The sequence below is a fragment of the Eptatretus burgeri genome, chromosome 2, assembly GCF_056783735.1.
Source record: "Eptatretus burgeri isolate ZD-2024b chromosome 2, Ebu_testis_v1, whole genome shotgun sequence".
Lineage (NCBI taxonomy): Eukaryota > Metazoa > Chordata > Myxini > Myxiniformes > Myxinidae > Eptatretus > Eptatretus burgeri.
Window position 1 is genome coordinate 43,528,958 of NC_140962.1, and position 25,622 is coordinate 43,554,579.

Below are 25,622 nucleotides of genomic sequence, written 5' to 3' on the forward strand. Positions count from 1 at the left end.
TGTGTTCAAAAAGTATCCAACCTTAATTTTTCGTGCGTAAACAAATGAAGCTCGGGTGGCGTGGTTTGGTGCACGCATGTAGGCGATCCTAATTCGTATGCATGAATATTTTCCCCCCTGCAGAAGCTGTCAGTCGCCGACAGACCGCCGATGAGTGAGGAAGTGTAAGTGAGCGCCGTCGGATTTTCGTTTTTGACAAAATGACGGAAAAACTTGAATAACGCTACTGCATCAAATTTTGTGTAAAGCTTGGCGATTTCCAAGTGGAAACGATCCGCAAGATTCAACAAGCCTTCGGGAACGAAGCAATGGGCACCACACAGATAAAAGAGTGGTACAACCGCTTCAAAGATGGTCGCACATCAGTGGAAAGTGAAGCACGTTCTGGTAGGCTCTCAACATCCCGAAATGAGATCATCATTGACCAACTGAGGACCCTGCTGATGCAGGATCGTCGAATGACGATCAGAGAACTTGCAGACGAGGCGGTGGTCAGCATTGGATCCGTTCATTCCATTGTGACTGAGGATTTGGGCTTCAGGAGAATCTCAGCGAAGTTCGTGCCAAAGCTGATTACGATCGAGCAGAAGCAACTCCGTTTGGAGATCGCACAGGACATGCTGGAGACTGTGAACAGCGATCCCAACTTCTTCAACACAGTGATCACTGGCGATGAGACCACAGTGATCCGTCATTTTGTCAAAAACGAAAATCCGACGGCGCTCACTTACACTTCCTCACTCATCGGCGGTCTGTCGGTGACTGACAGCTTCTGCAGGCGGGAAAATATTCACGCATATGGATTAGGATCGCCTACATACGTGCACCAAACCACGCCTCCTGAGCTTCATTTGTTTACGCACGAAAAATTAAGGTTGGATACTTTTTGAACACACCTCGTAGAGTCAAGTGAGGGTATGCTCTGATGGGATAACCTGGAGGTGCTGTGTTTGAGGCATTGATGAATGAGTACAAATACAATCTGGTGGGGCATATATTACTAGCTGAATAAGGAGTGCTGTATTAAATCCACTTGTCTGCAAATTCACTTTCCAGACTCAGTGGCATTGTGGTTGGAGCATGCAGCTTCCTCGCTTGATTCTCAACATTTATATAATAAAGCATGCAAGCATCTGATGAGGGCGGAAAAGGGGGGGGGGGGAGATTTTCCGTTAATTGCCTCACCGATGGAGAGACAAGCGACTTCACAAAATGGTGCGTCACTGGTATCCAGAGTGCCCCACTGCCCTCGGAAGAGTCACTCCCACACACTCTCCTTCCCCGACCACCAAGATCAACGGCTGTAGTTCTCTAATATTTCAAAGTCAAATTATGTGTTGTCTGGTGTCTGGCTGCCTGTGTAATCTCTTCCAAAAGCCATAGACTTCATAAAAAGAAGAGTCTTAGCAAGTTTAATACATTCCTCAAAAGAAGGAAACTATCAAAATGTTCATTGCTGCTTCAGTAAATCATCTGTCAAAATAAAAAAACGATTTAAAATTACTGATAGGTCCAAAAAAAGCCCAAAAAACAATAAATGGAAAATAATTTATATTAGCTTCTCGCCTTGATACATCTGGCGATTAAAGGAAATGTAGATTTTAGATTCAGTCAAGATCATTGAAGAACTGAGTTGCAGAACGCAACTCAGACAAATTCATTAAAAATTTGTGTTAACGAGTGCAACGCTACACATAACAAGTCAATTGCACCATGTTGAATGGGCTGCAATGAGACATGATTGTACCTTTTAAAGGGATGATAATAAATTTTCTGCATTGTTTGCAGACCAGATAAAACAATTGTTCATGCAGAAGAAACTTTAAAAGGTTTGCAGAAAAAAAAAACCCAAAGTGTAAAAGGCGATGATTAATCCTGCACTGGATGTGGTATGATGCAAAACAAATAAATAATTAAGTATGGTTGTAGTATCACAGTGATGGTACTGGGTTCCAGAGGCTTTGGGTTCAAACCCAAGTGAAGGCAACAGCATTAACCATTTGAATTCCAAGCTTCTGGAAGTAAAACTTGTCTTTGGAGACTACGTTGCTATCCCATCTGGCTCAATCATGACCTCCAGGGAAGGAGGTAATTGGAGAATATGTAATTACCTACTCCTACTGTATAAAATAGGAAGCATCCTGACAAAGCTTTCACAGAAACTCGACTCATTTATGCACAGATTCGTCCCATCTCATCTACAGTTTATATCCATCCCCTCCCTCATGGAACACCAAATCATACAATGAAACAATTGTCAGGAAACAATTTGCCTTCTCTTCCTGGAAGTTAAATCCGACTGACCAAAAGCAACCTCAGGTCATTCCACAAAGAACGCAAGTGAGTGTCCACTGCCAGGAGAACCAGAAAGTAAGAACATTGGGCCAACCTCAAGGCTGAACTTTCAAACCTGTCTCCTTCCAATAAGACCTGATGGCACCTTGTCAAGTCTGTTTCTGGAGTATGCTTCCAGCCATCCCTTCTCCCACTTCAAATGATACCATAGCCAACTATGCTCATGAGAAAGCTGAATGCCTCAATTATGTGTTTGCTTCTAATCAATGTCCCCAATGCCTTATTCTCTGTAACTACCCAACTGCATCTGGACACTGTCTTTTTCACCTGAGAAGGGTAAGAGCTTTTGACCGAGCCGTATCCCTGGACATATCACGTGCTTTTGACACGGTCTGGCACCCTGCCCTGTTCACCAAACTCTCTTCCAATGGTATCCAAGGCAATCTCCACTCATGGCTCGCAGACTTCCTCTCCTGTCGCAGTCAACGTGTGGCCCTAAATTGAGTTCTTTCATCCCCTCTTCCTGTCCAGGCTGGAGTTCCTCAAGGTAGCGTTCTGGGCCCTGTTCTTTTTCTGGTTTTCATCAATGATCTCTCCGACTCTCTGGAAAACCCTCTTTGTCTCTGTGCTGATGACTTCACCCTCTGCCGTACCATCTGTCATCCCTGCTGCATGCAGCAGCTTCTTCTTCGCTCACTGCAGATCTGGGTAAAATCACAAACTGGTCCAACACGTGGAACATGTCTTTCAATCCGGACAAATCTCACACTCTCACTATGTCTCTCCGAAAGGACCATTTAGAACCCCCCCCCACCCCCATCCACTTTCTCAATCCTCTGGAAGAAGTCCTTTCTTTCAAGCTTCTGGGTCTCACTATCTGCCATGACCTTTCCTGGGAAAGCCACATTTCAAACCTGGCCTCCAAAGCCAGTCGCCGACTGGGAATCCTCCGTCGTGCAAAGTCCTTCCTCGGCCCACCTGAGCTCCTGACCACTTACAAAGCTTTCGTCTGCAGCCTGATGGAGTACTGCTCTCCCCTTTGGGCTGGTGCTCCTGCCTCCCACCTTTCTCGGCTTCACGCTGTGGAAACTAAGGCATTTTGGATCATTGGCATCTCCCGCAATGAAGCTGAGTCTTTGGGCCTCTCACTCAATCACCGCAAGTTGGTCGGTGGTCTTTCTGTCTTCTACCATCTCCTCTCCAGCCTCGCCCCCCCTGCTCTCTCTGCGATTTGTCCCCACCACATTTCCGCAGGGCGCTCAAGGTCCGCCAACAACCCCCTTCTGGTAAAACTACCAAAATCACGTATCACTGCTGACCTTCACTCTTTCTTTCCTCTTTTTTCCTGCTTTTGGAATAAACTCCCTCACTCTATTAATAAACATTCTTCCCTCCAGGCCTTCAAAACAGCTGTTCACCACCACCTCTCATCATCCCCCATCCAAATCCTCGATCTTTTCTACCCCCGTTAATCCACCCAAGCCCACCTCCTTCAAATTCCCTACTTTCCTTCCTGAAAGTCCCTATAATGTCCATCTTGTATTCCCCATGTTCCCGGCCCCATCCCTGTCCCTTCCACAGATCTCCTAATGTCTCTGTTCCCCACTGTTTTGTCCTTCCCTCTCTCGCCCCTCTTGTCTCATGCCCCCCTTGTTGTGCGTTGTGTGTTAGCTCTCATACGAGCCTCGACAAGGTATACAAAAAAGAAAAGAAAAAAAAAGAAGAGGTTTCTGGCAACTCGAGACTTTGATTCTGCAACTGACATAGATGGCATCAGTGCACAAGTCTTTAGAAATAAATAAATAAATAAATAAATAATACCACTCCACAACTCTTGCACATCCTTTTTCTGCTCTTTTCACCCTATCGTTTGCCTTTGGTGATCTCCCATCTGCTTGGAAGTCAGCCAACATCACCACATTACACAAACTAGAAAACATCTCAAAATGAAAACCCCGTCTGCATCTGCTTTGTACTCAAACTAAACTTGATGAAAAGAACAGCTAATATTTAAAAAAATTATTACTAATTTGTGTTGTCCATATTCTGATGATAATGATTCATTGAACATGTGATGAGAAAAGCTGACATGGTAAAAAATGTTATGGCCTGGGCAGACACACTGAAGCTCATTGGTAAATAAATAAACATGGAAGACAATTTTTTTGTTTAAAAAAAAAAAAACAAACAGGCCAAATGATGCTGCAAGAGCAGATGGGCTGGCAAAGTTAAAAAAAACTGATCCCTTTAAAGACAGACCTCTCGGCTTCAATTTTTTTTAAAAAAATTCCAATCAGCAAGGTCATTCAATTCATCATTGCAGTCGACATCAAATGATTCCTTTTCTTCGACAGTCTGATCTCTGATCATCAGTTTGGATTCAGACCCAGCCACTCTACCTTGGAAATGCTGTTTCTGCTCTCTCAATTATGGATGGAGGTCCTCGATCTCAGACACGACATCAGGGTCATCTCTGCAAATACATCCAGAATTTCACACAGTCTGGCACTACTGCCTTGCTCTACAACTATGTTTTATCCAAGGCCACATTCTCTCATAGTCAATGTATGACTCTCATTGGGATCATTTCATCTCCTCTCCCTGTCAAGGCCGGTGTTCCCCAAGGCAGTGTCTTTTGCCCAATCATATTCCTCATATTCATCAACGATCTCTGACTCTCAGGAGAATCCAATGTATTTCTTTGTTGATGATTCCATCCTCTGCAATCACATCCTTCAGAGAGGCAGGCAGCATCCTCTTACATCTCTTCCAGAACCTGGTCCATCCATTCATCCATTGGGACCATACTTTGTGCAGAGCGTTAGTGCTGCCTCAGCAGTCTCTTTGGTTATTGGGCACAATCCTGGATGAGTCGCCACTCCGACACAGGATACCAGCAAGCCGGCACTCATTTTGCCGACCTCAGAAGGATGACGGGCAGAGTCAACCCCACCTGGTATTAATTAAACAGCCAAGGGGGATTTGAACTCAGGATCTTAGGATCCCAAGCTGTTAGTGGGGGACAGGTCAGTGGGGTCTCTATCTTCCACCACATCCTTTCTGGTTTTGTACCTTCTGCCCTTTCCACAGTCTGCCACCCCCATCCTACCCTCCATGTTCTGCAGGGTACACACCATCTGCCAGTAACCCATTTCTGGTGAAACTCCCGAAATCCAGACTCGCTGCTCACATCCACTCATTATTTCTTCCTTTTCCTGCCTGTGGAACACACTTCCTCAGTCTGTTCAATCTCATTCTTCCCTCCAGGGCTTCAAAGGACAGCTGTTCACTACAATCACAGGTCATCCCCCCATCATGTTTTCTACCCCCATTAACCCTTCCCAAGCACAACTCTTCCTGAGTTTCAAGGTTTTCCTTCCACTTATGCAATTGGGAGTTTGCAGCTGAATCCATCCTGTTCACCTTATGTCCTCTTTCCCTTGCTATCATTTTCCCCCAGGTCCTTTATTCGTCCAAGTCTCCTTTCATTTTGTCCCCCCACCCAGTTGTTGGTGTGTCCCTCTCTACCCCACTCCGGTCCAGTCCACTTTCCATTGTTCTTTTTGTTCCGTTATGTCCTAGTCCATTCGATTTTCTAGCTCCTCCAAGAGCCGAGAGACTGTATACAAAAAAGGTCTCACCTGCGAAGCTTTTCTCGATGATTGTCCTTCCTGTATGTTGCCAACGTGATGTGAACACCCCAACATAGGCCCAGGCTGTGCAGCACCTCCTGTCCAGCCACTGGCCATACCTGTAGGATTGATTATGTGGACATTGTTATTCAGAGTAAATCATCGAGTCCAATTTTCACTCCCCTCAGTACCACTCAGGAATGAAGCCCCTGACCAAATCTCTTAACAAGTAACGAATTGTACAAGTCCCTCAAAATAATTGAAATGCTGTTTTCAAACATTTTTAAAACAATGGTTTAAAAAATAAATCATGGTATTGTGGAAGAAAATAATTATATTAATGTACTCTCCTTTGTAATTGTTGCTGGTGTTTTATAAATTTAATTTTATGCTGCAAGTCAAATTGGATGTCAGTGGTGCTTCCCTTTACCCAAGAGTCTTTTGCCGTAAATGTTGATAAAAGGAATGTTTTGCTATGGAACAAAGTGACCTGGCTGATAACAGCAACTTTGTTATGATGACATCATTTGCTTTTCACCTAGAAGACACGTATTGCAGTTGGAGTTCTTTGTTTTCAGGTTTAACAGCCCCCTCCACTATCCCATGAAAGCATTATAAATACCAGAAATTGTAATCTTGTTTTAGTGCAAATCATTGAAGATGTTTTACCATCTCAGTGGCTTGTACTCCTTGGTACTAGCCAAGTACCAAGTATAATAAAACTCTCTGATGTGAATTAATCGGTGTCTTTCATTTGAATAACTAACAGGATTTACATAGAGTCGGTTAAACGGTTAATTAAAAGTAATAAAACAAATAAAACGTTAAGAAATAAATTCCACAACCGTACCAACAAAAGATGTGAAAATAATATGGCAAATTAATTAACCTATGTGCATAATTATTTATCCTGTGAAAATTAATTAAGATGTTGGTGTACATAGAATGCCTTACCCTGCAGTCTTCAGCGAAACGAGATGAGAATATTGCCTTGCATTTCCAAGCACGATCGATATTAGCACGATGGCAACCATGCGAAGCCGATTAGGTCAAATGGAAGTCTGGAGCTGAACCTTCTGAAAACTCTTCTCGGAGAAACTGACGATTTTGCAACGATCTTTGAGCGGAAGATGCACTAAACGGACAGATCTTTGAAATGAAGTTTGCTCTGTCGTTGCATCACAAGGTGCCGCCATTTTGTTTGAATCTCACTGTTACTGGTTGAGACGTCCGGCAAATTTGATCGGTCGAGGCGGCATAAAATTTTGCCCAAGCACCGCCAAACTGGAGGTTTTTTGGAAATGCAAACAAGGCTATTTGTGTTCTACAGATTTCAAATTTGTAATTAAACTGAAATAAAATAAAAGCTTTAAAAGCTGTACAAAAAAAACAAACAAACATTAAATCGGAACTTTACCATTGTTGATACACCTTCTTATACACCAACTTATTTAATGTCAAATTAGTTATTCTTCCCCGTTGTTTGTATCGTTTAGGACATCCCTAAAAACAGTACCTTTCATGTTTGGAATGATTTTCAATTTTGCTTGAATGCCACACAGGCAGACAGACCAAAAATAACAATTACCTTACTCCTGCACATGCACAATCTGAAGGAGATGACGTACAATTTGCCAAATTCAGAGCCAAAGTACTGCTCAACTACAGGTTCACGTTCTACAGCATTAAAAATATATAATTCAATTGAAATTGGGTAGTACCTCGATCATAGAAACACACCGATACACAGACGGAGTGAACCAAATGCTTAACCGACTCGACTATACACTGCTGTACAATCACAAATCACCAAAAATAAATCGTTCCATGAAACGTTTTATTCCCATCGACAGGAAAATTTAAATATTTTCAATATCTCCAAAAGGTTGAAAATGTAAGGAACAAGCTGTGAAGTTTTCTTGTTCACAAAGTTTTGTGCCGAGGGCTCTTTTTTAGGATCGCCACTGAGCCCTGGACAGCTTCAACTGTAATTCGTTTGTGGTAATGTTCCCCGGGATGTTTCTCAATATCTTTGTAAGGTTCTTTTTTTTGATTATTTCCATTGCTCCAATCATCACTGGTACAATTTCAGCATTCTCCAGCTTCAAAGATCTTTTCATTTCATTTTTGACGTCTTGGGATTTGGTCACTTTCTTGATTTCTGCATCGTTTCGGCCAAAAATCACTGGATACAGAAACCTCAATGAAGTAACAACGTCTTCTTTTCTTTTTGTACCAAAGTACTATACCCGGTCGCAATGCATCGTTTTCTATATTCACGCTGGATGGGATCATTAGGTCATCCGTGATTGGTCCTTCCTCGTTTTCAATGATTGATTTTGGTTCATGTTTCCATGAGTTTTCTGCAACTGGGATATTTAAATTTTTGTAGATGTGACAGTGGATTACTCTAAATACCTTGTTGTGTCTTTGTACAACTGTTCTGACAGGTTTGTCCATCCAGATAGGAGGTGCCTTATCCTTTGTTTCTAACTTGCAAAATCTACATTTGTATGATTGACTCATTTAATATCGTAGGATGGCAGCACTAAGGCGATTCTATGTATGCATGTTTGGATGCACATCTGAAAATCAGAGTAAAAAACTGGGCTGGCGCAATCTCCATCAAATTTTGCCTAAGTGTTGGTAGTACCCAGGGCTTATTTCAAAATAAAGAAATAAATAAAAACAACCTCCGACTTCCCAATGCTTCTGAAAGGAGCAGCGTTTCTAGTCTTCTTAAAGCCACTGGTATTATCTCCTTGGTCTTGGGCATTTATTACGATTCGTTCTCCATCCAATGGCACTTGATGGAGCCAAATACAATCTAGCCTCACCAGTCACAGTCAGTGGGGCATAAAATGCCAGTTTATAAGCCTAAAAGGGCTTCAAAAAGGTCACCAAGTCGATGGAACAGTGATATGTTGCCCTGATGAGACCCAATAAGGGTGAAACCAGGTCAGTAGCTTCGCTTTTTATCTGCTTGGTGACAGCTTTTGACTTTTACTCACATGAACTGCTGGATGCCCTTGGGGGTTAGCAGGCATGATGTCACCGTGATGTCATAATCATGAGGTTGGTCCAAGTCAGAATTTCACAATCACACTATATGTATACACACACACACTCTTTTATTGTTTTCCCAGTTGTCAGTGTATATTTGCTAATATTTTGTTTTACATTTTATTTTCTCTATTTTAGTCATTGAGGCTGAACTTATTGCTGTTTTGGTTTCATGTGTGACATCTTCCATTGACATCTGTCTTTGGAAAACTTTTACTCGGTGGGTTAGGGCTACCTTCTCTAGTTTGTTACCCCATGCACACGAAGTAAAAAGGGGGGTTAAGCAATTGGCTCACGTCCATCTGTCCGTCTTGTCAGTATATGATTGAGAAACAGCTTAGTTAAATCGAACATAAATCGGAACATGAATAGAAAGACAAGTTTGCTGCGTACCGGATATTGCCTCCCAATTTGTCCCAATCGTCCATGTGCCGAGAGGAGTGAGATAATATTGTCGCGGCTGTGGCCGGTTAGGTTAATTCCCCCGACCCAGATGTCGTGGACAGGTGGTGAAGACCGACCAGGCCGGATCACCGAGCAGTTTCCCTTTGAGGCTCGGAGATTATACATGATCGAATACATGATCCCTGGAGATTATGGTGCGTGCGAGAAGGGCGTCATGGACGGAGCAGATGGACGGAAGCACAGCACAAGGGGTTTATCTCGAACCCACGCCAAATAGACTACACAAGGGTTTAATGAAAATGGATAAAATATTTACAATGGTATTAATTAAAAATGTAGTCATAAAATGTGAGGTAAATTAAAGCCTAAAGTCGAGGCACCTCCACACACGGACTTTAATACAGACAAGGGGAAAAGCAAATAAAAGAAAATCCTCCCTTTATTCTAGCACTTAGCTTTGGCCAGAGATGGTCTTTTATGAACTTGGTGATCGAGCCATATCATCCTGCGCGGGAAGATGCGCCAAAATGGCGCCAAGGGAAGATGTGCTCTGCAGTCACATACACGAGGTAATTCATGCGGCGGTATTCAACGCCTGGGCTCACCAACCGGCGAGCAGCTTCTTCTCATGAATGAATATATCGAATGTTCCTCTCTTACACAAGGTCTCCTCACAACGACTGCCCACCTTCCTCCTTGAACACACAATGGGATAACACTGAGTTCGCTGAGAAGTGCAATCCTCTTCCTTTCTCATAATCATACAACTTCGCAACTCAGTCGAACAGGAATGGCCAGCGTCTTGCCCAGCACGCTGCAAATTCACCAGCACAAACACGAGAATCGTGCAGCCATTTCGTTGTGCTGAGAGGAGAGCAAAAACGAGATCCTCTTTCTCAGCTTTGTTCCTCCACAAACTCTGTCCTCTCAACTACTGTCATCCCCGTTCCCCCATCATGCCCCACCCCCTTCATGTCACACAAACTAATCATATGCCTCGGGGGAACGACTTGCTTGTACGAAGCTGGGAAGGTGGGGCTTCTCACCTGCTTGGATTTGCGGCATTGTTATTATAACGGAATTTTATTGCTGCCTTGTAAATGCAAAAACATCGGAAAATGTCACAGGGGGAAATTACATACTGGGGGAAATTGGCCTTAATCCCTACCTAACCAACACAGAACCACCCCCCATGTGGTGACAAGTAACACTGAAGCTCACAGTTTCCCTACTTGGTTTACATCGAGATGTCTCCTACACGTCCACAGACCAAGCAACTCAATACAATCCCAACTTTGCTACGAAATGCCTCCATCTACCCCCACAATTGAAACAATATTTTTACTCCATCTGCCTGCCTGGCAACCAAACAAAATTGAAAATAATTTCAAACAGGAAACTTACTGTTTTGAAGGACGTCATAACGGATGCAAACAACAGGCACAAAGAACTAATGTAACTGTGTAAGATAGAGTGATGTAACAGCCACTTGAGAAAATGGTGGTCACACCCGGAATAAATAAATAAATAAATAAATAAATAAATAAATATATATATACCTTTAAATCTTTATTTAAATTTAATTATACACTTGAAGATTGTGCAACACAAATCACCTTCATTATACTTCCAAAAAACATGCAATATATAGATCCATAGCAAGAGAGCATGGCATGTGGGAATGTGCATATTGAGTGAAGAAGAACCTCCATCATTACGACCATCATCATCATCATCATCTCCATCCACTCATCTTTATCTTCGCAATCATCAACATCGCATCAGGTTTATTATTAATTGCCGGAATCCTTCGGATTTCGGCAATTATGTTGGTCGGTTGTGTGTGTGTCATTCTGTGTGTCTGTCTGTCTGTCTGTTTGTTTGTTTGTGTGTTTGTTTACCCTGTAACAGCCACAACGTTTCAGCGATCATCACCAAACTGGGTACAGACGTCGGCCATGGTCAAACTTAGACACTTGTTGTTTTTGGTGAATCTAGGTCAAAGGTCAAAGTCAAGGTCACCGAAAAACCCAAAATTCTTATTTTCGCAATAACGTCCGCTAAAACGGTCGTATCAACTTCAAACCAAATCCAAAATGTGTATGTTCCAATTCTGCATCCAACCATATGTCTCATTGGGGGTGTCACACCAACACCCTTCTTAGTGGTCGGGGGTCGAATGTCAGGGGGGGGGTCGGGTCAAAACTTTCAAATTGCGATAAAAATGCCATTTCAAGTCCGATTGACTTCCAAGTTATGATCATGACCAAACCAAGTGCTATAACTCATTAAACAGAAGCACTATCGACTTATAAGAACCAAATTGATTTCCAGGTTTTTCTTTTTTCAGAGATCATGGAGATATGACAAAGTTATCCCGGCAATTCCTTGCTCAACGAGCAATTTCATTCTTATTATTGGTAAGATTATTGTTTCATGATTTTAACAACTCAAGAAAATAAAATTAAAAAAAACTATATTTTATGTTATTATACAGGAAAATAAGCCTGGTGTTTGCTTGACAGTTAAGGCTGATGCCTTAAGATCTTAGGGTCTTGAGTTTTAGCCCGTCATACTGTTAAACAACAACAACAACAACAACAACAAGTGGTTTGACTCAGCCAGGTGGGATATTCTCAACTCATTTATTCATTACTCACAAGTTTGCGGATTTGTGGTTCACGAGGATTTTCAAGAACACAACTCCCGCGGACGGCAAGGCCCTCCTGTAGGTAAACCTGAACACTGCGTGGGGTGTTGTGTTCCATGAACTCTCTCGTTGTCTTCATGTTTGCATACAAATTGTATTCAGTGTCTGTTGAACTTTTCACGTCCTCAGCCAATTCTGCTATTGTCACTCTGTGTACTTAGTTGAGTTCCATCAGGCTGCGACCTCCTCTTCGTCTCAGCTGGTACATTCTCGGGATGCACCAATTTTTGTGGCACATTTTGTGGATGGTGAATAGTTTCCTTGTTTTGATATAAAATTTGTTGATTTCCGTTTGTGGCCAGATGATTATTCCACGGCTGTATTGGAATACTGGGACAGCGAGTTCGTTTATGGTTTTGATTTTGTTTCTTGGGGTAAGGTATATTTTCAGGATCGCCTCATTCTATGCAAGTATTCTTTGGTAATTGTTTGTGACATATTTGGTGGTCCTCTTCTACCTCAAGGTATTTGTAAGATGCTTGATGTCTAACTCCTTTATTGTTGTACAGTATTTAGGTAGATTTTTGTCTGTTTACCTCGTACGAATGTGCACTTGGCACACTTATCTCGGCCAAATTCAATGTGAACGTCGGAGTAACCTTTCACTAATTTCAGTTGTTCCACCAATTTTTTTGTCGTTTGGTGAAAAGAGTTTGAGATTATCCATGTACAGTAGGTGCATCACCTTTCCTGTCTCTTTGGATGTTTGGATGTATCCATGTCCTTGCCCATTAATGAGATTGTTCAGTGGGTCCAGGGCCAGGCAAAAACAGGAAGGGCGAAACGCCATCACCCTGGAAGATCCCACATCATATCTTCACTCCTGGTATTTTAACCTTTCCTTCTGAATGTTGCGGCATCAATGTGGTGTTCAATAACTCCATTGCTTTCCCAGTTTTACATCCACGGATGATAAAATGGACGCAATTTTACAAGCTCAATCCCGGAAGAAGACACGATCAAAGGCTTTTTTGTAGTCTATCCATGCTGTAGATAATTTCATTCTTCTGGTTTTACAGTTTGAGTGTGGCCTTGTTTAGTAGTAGGTGGTCTATTGTTCCACAGCAGCCTCTCTTGCATCCCTCCTGTTCTGCCTCGAGGTCTCCTTGTTGTGTTCGGTGGTGGTATATAATTTCTGTGACGATTCCTGTCGGAAGTTTGTATGTTGTTGGTAGACATGTTATTGGTCTATACTTGTGAGGTAGTTTGGTTTCTTCATATTTTGGGATGAATTAGGTGTTGCCTTATGTTGCCTTCTCATTCAATACTTCCTCCCCTTGGAGAAGTTTGTTGAATGCTCAAGTGTCGTGATTGTAGAGAGCATGTAGTTGCTTTCGCCAGAAGTTTGGAATTCCATCCAGGCCTGGGCTCTTAAAGTTTGACATTTTTGCGAGTGGTTTTTTTTTTTTTTTCATCATCAAATATCACTGGGGCATTTACATAGAAATACAAGTACTGTACAGAAGAATGGCCATGCCTGACGGTGCCGATAGCGACACACATAACTCGTGGTGGCCAGCTTGGAATATGTAAGCGCTACTGTGATGTCGTCGATTGAGAAAGTTTTGCGCTGAAGATCTGAGCTGTTTTCCATCCAAAAACATCCAATTTCAGGGATCACAGCATAAATAGAAACCCTAATTCGCATTGTGTACCACTTGAATTCAGATGGGTAACTCATGGAGTATTTGTGCCACATTTCACTCACTGTCGTTCGTGAAATACTTTCGTGTGAATACTCCATTCGTGGCCCATCGGATATCAACCCAAACCTCATCTCACCTCCCCCCACTCCATACCCAAACCTCATCCCACCCCCCCCCCCGACTCCGTAATTCACCCCCCCACCCGTCTCAAACATTCACAGCTCCATTCTTAGACAGCAATAAGGCCGACCTAGTATTGTTGTCTATATTGTGTGCAATAATTCACTCAGGCTTACCTTGTAAAACAATTAGCCAATGCCAACAGAGTGCCTCAAACATTTTTGAAATTTGCATGATTATTGTAGGAAACAAAAGAGGGCCTGTGTTGGCACCGGCGAGACAAAATGAGAGTCCAACTTGTCGTACTCGCTAAAACACTGACCATACCACCTACCATCAATCCTAACCAATCAAATGCAATCACGGTCCCATTGGTTTCCATAGTCAGTGGTGTTGACAATAATAGCCTCGGCCGACCTAGTTGTAGGCCACCGACGTAGCAAAGGCGATTTGCCTTACTGAATGAATCATGCAAATCAATCTCATAACGGTTGAATACGTTTCATTTTGATATCTAGTGGCTCGGCATCGCATGGAAATTATGAATAATCACGACTCGCTTGTGGAATCTTAGACCATTTTCTTTTGCCCTGGTAGTGTGTGCACTCGATTGCAAAACATTCTGCTCCACCGCTACTACGCGACTTCTTTTGAGGCACCGATATCATACATATTCCAAGATGCCAGGCAGAAATTCTGTGTTCAACACCGAAATGACCATTCTTACATTTCTATGGGTATTTCCTTTTGATGTTGTGGGGTTTTTTTTCTTCAGGTTTTAGATCGAATCCACCTCTTTATTGGTGTTATTTTTGGGTCTTTATAGATTCCTTTCCAAAAATTTTCTTGTTTGTATTTGAAATTGCACTTCACTTCGATTTCCCCTGATAAATTGTTGTATTTGTCCCATTTCCTTTCTCAGTTGCTCCCCTTGTGTCTCTTGTTTCTGTTTCCAGGGTGGTGTCTGGTCTCTGTCCATAGGGGCTGGTTTGCTTTTCTTGTGATGTTGTTTTCCTGTTACTTTTTCTTGAATGAGCAGTGCCATTGCAAAGCTCACGGTGTTGAGTTCCTTTAAAGGGGACGATTTTACTACCAATCTCTTGAGTGCGTTGTTGGTTCTCCTAACAAGTATTTTTGTCCATTTGTTGTGGTCCTTCCTTGAGTGGTGTCAATCCCATCATCACTGTTCCTCCTCCACCTTCTCCTCCTCCTGGCTTCCGCTCATTATCATCCGCTCCGTCTGTGTAGATTTTTTTCACCCGGTCCATGATGACTATATTTGTGCCTCCACCCCATCGGGGTGGGTCTGTGTGATGTGTCTCCTCTGCTTCTATTGACATTCCACATTCCAAGCCCTGGTTTTGCCGCATCGCTCCTCCCTGCACCATTGCGGCCACGTTTCCACCATCCCTCTGTCCACCCACTGGTGAGCCCTCAGCTCCCATCCTCCTCATATCTTCTGGACTTAACTGTTATCCGTTTTATTTTATTTTTATACAACTTTTTCGAATTTGTGTGATGGCCCCGTCTCTGCTCTGGTGACCAATCTGGTCTTCTTCAGCTGGTCCATGGATCTACCTCCCCTACCAGCCATTCCCCACTTTACAGTGGAGAACTGACTCCTCCTCTATGTTCCAATATTGATTTGAGAGGGTTCTTTTTGTTGAGCTTCCTTTTTGAGACAGGCAGCACCTCCACAGTCTCTCGGCTTGGTGCACATCGCTTGTGAGATGGTCTTTCTTCTCACCAGAGGTGGTGCAGGATTCATTAATTATTTGCAGTGTGCATTCCACTTGCACAGTGTCGACACAGACTCAGTACAAGGGGTCTGTGTTCCATAATTCACTTCTTTTCCTTTTATTTCCAACACAAGTTTCGTCCGTCAAAGTCTCCTCCCTCCCCAGCACCAGTTTCTCACCTTGGGGAACCCTGCCTGGGTGGCTCGACATTGTGATTGAGGCAACAACACCGCACTGACTCAGGTCCACCTCCCTCCTCTCTGCCAAGTTTCATCTATGTCCAGTCCCCTCCCTGGCACGCCTTCACCAGTCTCACCTCGGGGATCCCTGTGCTGGAGACTCGACCGCATTTGAGGCATCAACAGTGCCACAATTCCTTGGGCCTCATCTCCCTCCTCTTCACCCAGCCCATGAGGACCATCTACTCTTATTGATCTCTTCTCAGGACAACGATCATCTGGGGCTCCATCCAGCACGTCCGAGGCCGATCCAACTTTGAGGCCTCGTCCCGGGTTGCTGCAAGAACGATTCCCTGCTGATCTGGGCGGTCGGGAAATCAGGCAATAAGTGACTTTCAAAATTAAGTACAAATGCTAACGAGATCTTTCATGCATGCACCGTGTGCGTTTTCAGTGACTCACTGCTGCTGGCCGTGGAACTTTTAACCTGCCATCACCGGCGCTTCAGAGCCATCACATTCACAATCACCATGCCCTTCCTATAAGCTTTCTCTTCAGTGTAAAAACGACCAAAGCAACTGTTAAAGGGGTCATTAAATATAGAAATGTTGGGGCCTATCAGCATCACAGGCCTTGTGAAGGCCACAGTGGTGTATGTCTCAGACATCAGGCCTCTATCAGCCTATGGGCCAGTGCAATCGGAATCGATCCGAGCTATACAACCACGACGTATTATGTGTGTGTGTGTGTACATAAGCAGCAGACATGTTTTTGCTTCACACCTGGATTGTTTTGTTTTCAGCAGTGGTCTGTTGCCTATACACCATCCAAATAACTATGTGGCTTTTCTCGACCAAGGGCTTTGACCGTGGAAGTTCCGTCTGTCCTCGCTGTTATTTCCAACAATAGTGGAGGGGGGAGGGTGGTGAGGGGGTGGAGTTTGCGGAGTTGTGGTGGAGGATGGGGGAGTCGAGTTGTGGTGGGGGATGTGGAGGAAGTTTGAAGGCTTGAAGTGGGGTGAAGATTGATGCCTTTGGGTTGAGATGGAGGGATTTCGGACTTGGGGTTTGTGAGGTGGTGGGGGTGGGGGGGGAGTTGAGAACTTGACGTCACAATTTACATTGCACAGATGTTCCGCAGGTCCCGACGAGTATATTATAATATGCTATCAGGCACTCAATGGGTTCCTCCCCCATAAATACCTTATCTTCATTAGTGGGTTGGCAAAGTTCACACCCGTTCCAGTGTTTAAGATTGCTCTAACTGTTGTGTCATCATTTCCCATCATTGCGATGGTTCATTAAATGCATGACAATGGCATTGACATGAAAGTTGATGTGCAAACTGCAACTCTTAGTCCAAGAGCTATCAGAGTTAGACTTTCAAATCTCAAACGAATTTGTGGAACAAATTGGATTGAAGAAAAAAATAAATAAATAAAAAAACATTGCAGTGCAATTGTGAACTCACTAATGGAGACGGGGTAAAACAATGCATCTTGTAATGTCCACACTGGATTTCAAGCCCTTCTGTCAATAATGAGGCACAGAAGCCACGTGAAAAGATGGAGTGGGGGACGAGAGTTTTTCAAAAATCCAAAACCAATTAATTATGAATGAAAATAAAGCACCGAACAAGCATTTCAAGAGCATAGTGGGTAAATCTTACATCGTAGTTGGTAAAAACGTTCCATGATGGTTTGAGGTAGTCGTCGAGACCATCCAAGCCCCCGGGTTTGGTGGCAAGGCAGAAGAGGAGAATGAGGAAGAAGAGGTGAGGAAAAATGCTCAACACATACATTACCTGCCCACGAAAGAGAGAGAGAGAGAGAGAGAGAGAGAGAGAGAGAGAGAGAGAGAGAGAGAGAGAGAGAGAGAGAGAGAGAGAGAGAGAGAGAGAGAGAGAGAGAGGAGAGATAGAGGGGGAGGGAAATGGAATAAGTTTCTACGTGTTAACTTGTGTTCAATAAAGAAATACACAATAGGTTTGATGCAATACAACACACTCCATTGTTTTGAAATACATGCAGATTTAACACATCTGGCTATTAGAGTACCTTACGAAGAGAGGAAATTCCTTTGCAGATGGCGAGAGCGCAAATCACCCAGATGAGGAAGAGGCATCCTACAAGCGAGGGTCTGCTGCTGCCAACATCCCCCATGCCGGAAGAGATGCCCCACAAATCTTGCCTGCGATGTCATACATCTTACAATTTACAGCACTATCACTTGGTTATCACGAGTTTGCTGGACACAACAGAACGATTTCTGATGTGGCTTTACCAGCTGACTGCTAATTACTGTGGTAGTCCAAATGTACTGCGAATGCAACATACATGGACACTGCCAAAGTACAAATGGAGGATTAAAAAAAAATTCTGGCCTAATATTTGCGCATGCACAAGTTATATTTGGTCAATTTCAGAAAGAGGGACATACTTCCAATAGTGCACGCTGGAGTGATGGCCCAGGAGGTAGGCGATGGACTCATTCGCCGTGGCCTGGCGCGTTTCCAACTGATCAAGTGAGATGCAGGTCATGTTTGCTTGAGGTAATGGACAGTTTTTCCAAGGCTGTGTGGAACCGGATAGGAATAGGTACAAGATAGAGGTTGCAAGTAGGGCGCTGTGATAGAGAGACAGGAATGCTGACAGAAGCACCATGGCTAGCCCAATACCTAAAATGGAAAGATGGGGGGTGATGGTGACATCAGAAGAGGCTTAAAGCTTGATATTTCAACAACTATTTTTTTTTTTTTAATCAGAAAAATTGTTGTAGCTACACTTAGCATTCATACTTAATGTTTCAGCGAACCTTGAAAGAGAGGGGCAATTTGCCATACTGTCCAGCAGTTTCCACGCTGCAACTGTCCCAGGGACATCTCCAGGAAAAGCAAAGGGATGCCGAGAATTATGGCTAGAATTGAATAAGCCAAGAGAAAGCAACCTGCATAAAAAATAATAATAATAATAAATGTTAGAATATATATATATATATATATATATATATTTATATATATATGTTCCTTGAAAAACAAGATCAACGAGAAGAGCACTCGGTAGAGCACATACCTCCGCCACGTATTGCCTGATCCACGAGAACATATCGGGCCCACTCAATACATTTTTGAAATATCATGCTATACAGTGCTATATCGTTGTTGGCCCTATCTCTCAATGGTGAAGAATCACTGAAAAAAAATTATAGTAGTCAGATCCGGATCTTCACCAAAATCTCATCAGTTTGTCCTCGTCACACGCTGAACCTGTCCACAAAATTTCATCCAGATCCGTCAAATCTCATCAGTTTGTCCTCGTCACACGCTGAACCTGTCCACAAAATATCATCTGGATCAGTCAAATCTCATCAGTTTGTCCTCGTCACACGCTGAACCTGTCCACAAAATTCCATCCAGATCCGTCAAATCTCATCAGTTTGTCCTCGTCACACACTGAACCTGTCCACAAAATTTCATCTGGATCAGTCAAATCTCATCAGTTTGTCCTCGTCACACGCTGAACCTGTCCACAAAATTCCATCCAGATCCGTCAAATCTCATCAGTTTGTCCTCGTCACACGCTGAACCTGTCCACAAAATTTCATCCGGATCAGTCAAATCTCATCAGTTTGTCCTCGTCACACACTGAACCTGTCCACAAAATTTCATCTCGATCAGTCAAATCTCATCAGTTTGTCCTCGTCACACACTGAACCTGTCCACAAAATTTCATCCAGATCCGTCAAATCTCATCAGTTTGTCCTCGTCACACGCTGAACCTGTCCACAAAATTTCATCCAGATCCGTCAAATCTCATCAGTTTGTCCTCGTCACACACTGAACCTGTCCACAAAATTTCATCCAGATCCGTCAAATCTCATCAGTTTGTCCTCGTCACACGCTGAACCTGTCCACAAAATTTCATCCAGATCCGTCAAATCTCATCAGTTTGTCCTCGTCACACACTGAACCTGTCCACAAAATTTCATCTAGATCAGTCAAATCTCATCAGTTTGTCCTCGTCACACACTGAACCTGTCCACAAAATTTCATCCAGATCCGTCCACAACCTTTTTGAGATATCCTGTACACAGACAAACAGATGGACAGACACAAACAGACAGAAAGGGGGTGAAAACATAACGTGCTTCACCTTCGGTGGCGGAGGTAAAGATGAATTTACAAGTTTTGTTTTCCTCAAGTTTGTGTGACCCATTGGCTTGTCGAGCCACGATAAAACAAATTCGATAGTTAAACGATCGTCTTGTTCTCGGCAAAGAAAAATGCTTTAAAGACAAGGATAGTTCTTGGTTTGCATAAAAATGATAAAAGCATTTTATTTTGAGCCAATTCGAAGGTATAAATAAAAAAGTTTACAATGGTATCAACTAAAATTTGGATAAAGCAAAAAAAAAAAAAATCTTGTTGCCAATATTCTGTTAAAAGAGTTGTTCAGTTAAAAGTTATTGCTTCAACAAAATCAGATAAACCAATTCCAGGAAAACCAGATGATTCGGTGGCATAATGATTTGAGAGTCTGCTCTGAATCTGGGAGGTCGATGGTTAGATTTTGACCTCGACCGGGTCAGAGTAAAAACCAAAAATGGTGAATGCTGCTTCCTTGCTTGGTGCTCAGCATTTAAAGGATAGCGCACAGACAAAACCCCACGAGTTGGCATAAAGTCTCCTTCAATTGCCCCATTGTATGCAGAGAGAAAAGCGGCATCAGATGCCATCACCGGCACCCAGAGTGCCCTGCGAAATAACGTCACAGTGGCTTTACTTGTCTGAAGTCAAGTCCTGTGTATCTCATGAATTTGTCATCATGTGTCAGGTCAGGTTTGGGAGTATGCGCCAGAGCAGCGCGTCGCTGCGTCCACTTTACGCTGGTACTTCAGAGGCCTCTGTCTGGCCATCCCCCAGGCAGATTCTTGGCCCATTCCCACGAGATGCCGATCAATCTACTGGAACCATGAGGAACATGATTGGCCCGTTGGCCTCCTCGACCAATGAGAATCCCTCGCTGAGAGAATCTGGTGAGCAGGATCAGCATCAGGAAAATGAACACATGTCCATACAGCTGCCGCTGATGCTCACGGACTATACATGGAACAAATCTCATCTGAGTCTCCCTTAGCGAACACTCATTGGACTCCAAGCCTGAACAGCGATAGCCAAGGATTCTCCGAAGAGACCTGGGACCATAGGAATTAAGTCTTCATCTCAGATCCCCATTCAGAGACCAAGTCCCACATATGGAGAGCAAAACTGGAAGCACCAAGGCCTTAAAGACTCGGACCTTGGTCCTCCAGCATTGGTACCAACACGGCCACACTCCACGATCCAAGGAATCCACAACACCCCAGGCCCGCAGACATACTCCCCAGAATTGAGTCAATAAAAGCATTAAAACGTGTGTGTGTGTGTGTGGGGGGGGGGGCTGTACACACCCAACAAACTCCAGCAACAACTGGAAATAAGTCGGGGATGGAACCAACACATCTCACAGCACTCTCAGTACTGAAATATAGTTCAGAAATTAGATTGATCAATTTTGGTGCCACCTCACGAAGACTGAGAATCCTCCAAAGGAAATCCTGATTCACTGAATTGAATGCTTTGTGGAGATCAACGTAGTCTGAGATCATCCCCTGCCAAAACTCTCGTCTGCGTTTGGTGAGGACCTGAAGAGCAAGGGTACGGTCAATCGTTGACCTCTTTGGTGTAAAGCCTGACTGCTCTGGATGCTGGTGCTCAAGCAGATGGTGGCAAACCTGATCAAGAATTATTCGAGCAAAGACCTTGCCCCGCACTGAGAGGAGTGCGTTACACCCTTGGTAGTTATTAGTCATGGCGATCATCCTTTGCTTTCCATATGAGGGGCAACAATGCTCCTCTTCAAGTCAGTTGGGATGATGCCTGTGTTCCAGACAGAGCACAGAACTGCTTGCAATGACACAAGTACAGCATTTCCACCAGCCTTGAGAAGTTCAGCGTGGATGCCACAGATCCCAAGATCTTTACCCCCTTTCAAGTGGTTCATATGCCTGGTGGGCTTGGATCATAAGATCCTGAGTTCAAATCCCACTCAACTGTTGAATTAATACCAGATTCGATTGACGCTGCCTGTCATCCTTCCGAGGTCAGCAAAATGAGTGCCAGCATGCTGGTATACTGTGTCGGAGTAGCGACCCATCCACGATTGTGCCCAATAGCCAAGGAGACTGCTGAGGCAGCACCAACGCTCTGCACAGAGTATGATCCCAATGGATGGAACTGGTTCAGCCCAGCCTGTGTTTCCAACAAACCAAAGTGGTTCACTGTTGATTGGAGGGTCAGCAATGGGGATAGCAACACCCCTGACATCCAACTCAACAGATGGTGGGCATGGGTCAGCCTGGTACAGCCACTCAAAGTAACCAGCCCAGCGGACCTTCACTTCAGACTCCTCTGTCAAGAACCCACCACTCCCTGTTCGAACTCAAGCACACCGAGGGATGGGCTTGGAGGAATGCAATGCACGAATTCCTCTGTAAGCAGGGAGACAATCGGCTTATTTGTGGGAAATCGAAAATTATTCGCCGTTTGAGTTAAATCGTACCGCGATGTAACACGTACACAGTACGGATCTGATGGTCTCCTTCCCGGTGTGACATCATGGCTAATCTGAAGATGATGATTTTGACTTTTGATCACAAACCGGAAAAAGATCCATCATATTTATGTTGTGTGGTATCAAGGTGGTCCGAGTGTTTGGGTTCCCTTTAAATACATAATCAAGGCTCATGGAAGAGCTAGCACACTGAAAGGATCAGGACGTAACAGACAAAAACAGGATGCAAAACACACCTGCATGAAGGAAACTCCAACGACCAAAAAAAATAAACAAATAAAAATCTGGAAAATTTGGAGGGATTGGAGTGGGGTTAACGAGGGTAAAAAAAAAGATCATGGTGTTTATTTTTTGTGTGATCATGGTGTGAACAGTCGTCATCTTGAATATCTGGAGGAAAGAACAAGATTAAAGATGATGTGCAAGTTTATTACACTGGTGGGGAAAAACGAGGAAGAAATGAGTGGAGGTGAGGGCTCTGTCACACCTTGACGTTTTAGCCAGCGTATGGCAACGTATCAAAATGTATGTAAAACGCTGGCGTACGCTGAACTATTGATGTTTTTTTTATTTTTTGGCGTATTCATAACGAGTTAGACATATGCATAACGTATTAGTCACGTACACAGAACGTTTCGATAACTTATAGATAACTTACACCAACGAATGCTTATCGTGTTGTCGGCGTTCACAACTTATGCCCAACGATAGTCTAACTTATGCATAGCGCGGCAGTGTATCGCCGACGATCACGTGGCGTGGCCTATTAATAGGCTGCCACTCGACGATTCAAATCATAACTGCACGAGACATCGAGGTATCAACATCACCGTCATGCCGAAGAAAACTTCAAAGAATGCTGCAAAGAAGTCTCCTGGCCGTAGCCGTGGACGTGGATGCAAGGAGGATCCATCATCACCCACATCCTCCCCCCCCCCCACGCTCACCTACGACTACTGACATGGACCTACTACTACTATTATCTACTACTGACACGCTCACCTACTACCACTACTACTGATACTATTGACATGGACATCTACTCAACATGGAGTCTGGAACACTGACGGGTTCCTCCTGTGAACCCCATTTTTATATAACAATTCCCCTAAACGCTGACAATACGCCATTATACGGTAGCTGTAAGTTAGAAACACGTTCAGCAAGTTCTGTGGTCATCCGGAAGACATCAATCAAATGCGTCTACATACGTCAATATGCATTGGAGATACGTTACACATAGATTCAAAGCATGTTACTCATTGGTTAGAAATAAGTTTCGGGTACGCTAGACATTCCCTTGACGTATTTCGACTTATGAGTAACTTACAAGTAACGTGTGTCAACGATCGCATAACGTGCCTTCAACTTATGGCCAGCGTATGCGGAATGTGCGAGTCATACGCCGAGCACATCGGAAAATTTTGAGCATGCTTAAAATTTGTCGACAAGCTCGGCATACTACAACGTATGCCAGCGTGCTTCAGCGTGCTCTTAACGTATACAAAACTTACCCATAACGTATTCGACGTGTGCCAGCGTATTCGGCAAATTTTTCATAAGTCGGCATACGCTGGCTAAAACGTCAAGGTGTGACAGGGCCTTGAGTCGTGATCCTGGATTTAGGCAATTTTACAAGAAGAGGGTTGATGGTGGACCGTATGAGCCCTGAAAAAAAACAGAAAGGAGGAGGTAGAAGACAGAGAATACCGACCTGTCTGCGATGGCAAAGTGATAAGCCCATCGACTCAGCTTCAGCTTCAGAATGGGAGGTTCTAATAATCTTCAAGGCCTCGATTTTCACAGCGTCAAGCTCAGCAAGATGTGAGAGAGGGGAGTCAGACCAGTGGGGAGAGCAGGAGAGCACTCTATCAAGCTGTGGATGAAGGCCTTGTAGGTGGATAGGTATTCAGGAGTGTCAAGGAAGGACTTTGTACGATGGAGGATGGCGCAGTCAGATGCTGGCTTTGGAGGCCAATGTTTAAATGTGGTTTGTCCAAGAAAGATCATGGCTGATGGAGAGACCCAGGAGTTTGAAAGATTGAACTGCAAGAGGATTACTGAGAAAGTAGACGGGGATGTTTGCCAGACGGACCTTTCGAAGAGAGATAGTGGCGGTGTGATATTTGCCTGGATTGAAAGACCGATTCCAAATGTTTTATCAGCTTTTTCAAAGTCTGAAGAAAGGGAAGAGGGCTGCAGCCTGCCTTTCTGAAAGATGAGGGATGTCATGGCACTGGGTGGTCATCATCATCAAAGAGATAAAGAGGATTTTTACAATCAGAGAGATCATTGATAAAGATCAGTAATAGCACTGGGCCCAGACCACTGCCTTGGGGTACTCCAGCCTTGACAGGGAGAGATCAAAGGATTCTGTTGAGTGCCACACATTGGCTAAGAGAGTGGAGGAAGTCAACAATCCAAGAGTGGAGTTGGCCTTAGATTCCATAGGCAGAGTTTGTAGAATGATGCAGGCTGCCAGGCTGCATCAAAAGTACGACATATGTCCAGAGAGATGGTCCTGAACTCATGTTCTGACATCAAGGGCCTCCATCCATTGTTGTGTGAGTAGAAGCAGCCTGTCCAAGGTGGAATGACCTGGTCTGAATCTAAATTGGTCATATGAGATGAGGTTGTTGGAGAAAAGGAAAGATTTCACATCAACTGCAAATAATGGATTCCATGACCTTGCTGATGATTGGAAGCAAGCTGATGGGTCTTATCTGAAGATGAGGGGATCAGTTTTTACACCTTTTTCAATGTGGTGCAGTGATGATGGTGGATTTCCAAGTAGATGGAAGTTGACCAAGCACAAATGACACAGACACAGACACAGACACAGACACAGACACAGACACAGAGAGAGGATATGCACAGAGTAGCAGAGCACAGGATGAGTGTTGATGCCACAGACACAGTAGCAGAGTCAGACACAGACACAGACACAGACACAGAGTGCAAGAGAGAGAGAGAGAGAGTTGGAGAGAGAGAGAGAGAATGAGAGAGAGAGAGAGAGAGAGAGAGAGAGACACAAGATATGGATGCAATCACAATTGAGGCATTTGATCTTCTCAAGAGTAGAGTCAGCTGTGATGCCATTTGATGAAGGGATTGAGGGGAGGATACTCTGGATACAGACTTAGTTAGGCACCACCAGGTTTTGGAGAAGGGAGACAAGTTTAAAATTTCATTTTTGAGTTTGGACAGATGTTTTCTGGCTCTG

At 43.8% G+C, this 25,622-nt stretch overlaps 1 protein-coding gene across 5 annotated transcripts in view; it reads right to left on the reverse strand.

The window, feature by feature from the left end:
- The window catches only part of LOC147031926 (sodium- and chloride-dependent glycine transporter 1-like), a 100,737-nt gene that overhangs the window by 42,614 nt on the left and 32,501 nt on the right, over nucleotides 1-25,622 (reverse strand). For all 5 annotated transcript variants that reach the window (XM_085869155.1, XM_085869153.1, XM_085869156.1 and 2 more), the window contains 5 exons: nucleotides 18,603-18,734; nucleotides 18,228-18,465; nucleotides 17,846-17,978; nucleotides 17,458-17,592; nucleotides 5,937-6,046 (listed from right to left, as the gene is read on the reverse strand). In XM_085869155.1, the coding sequence (XP_085725281.1) occupies nucleotides 5,937-6,046; nucleotides 17,458-17,592; nucleotides 17,846-17,978; nucleotides 18,228-18,465; nucleotides 18,603-18,734 (748 nt within the window). The remainder of the gene's footprint in view (nucleotides 1-5,936; nucleotides 6,047-17,457; nucleotides 17,593-17,845; nucleotides 17,979-18,227; nucleotides 18,466-18,602; nucleotides 18,735-25,622) is intronic.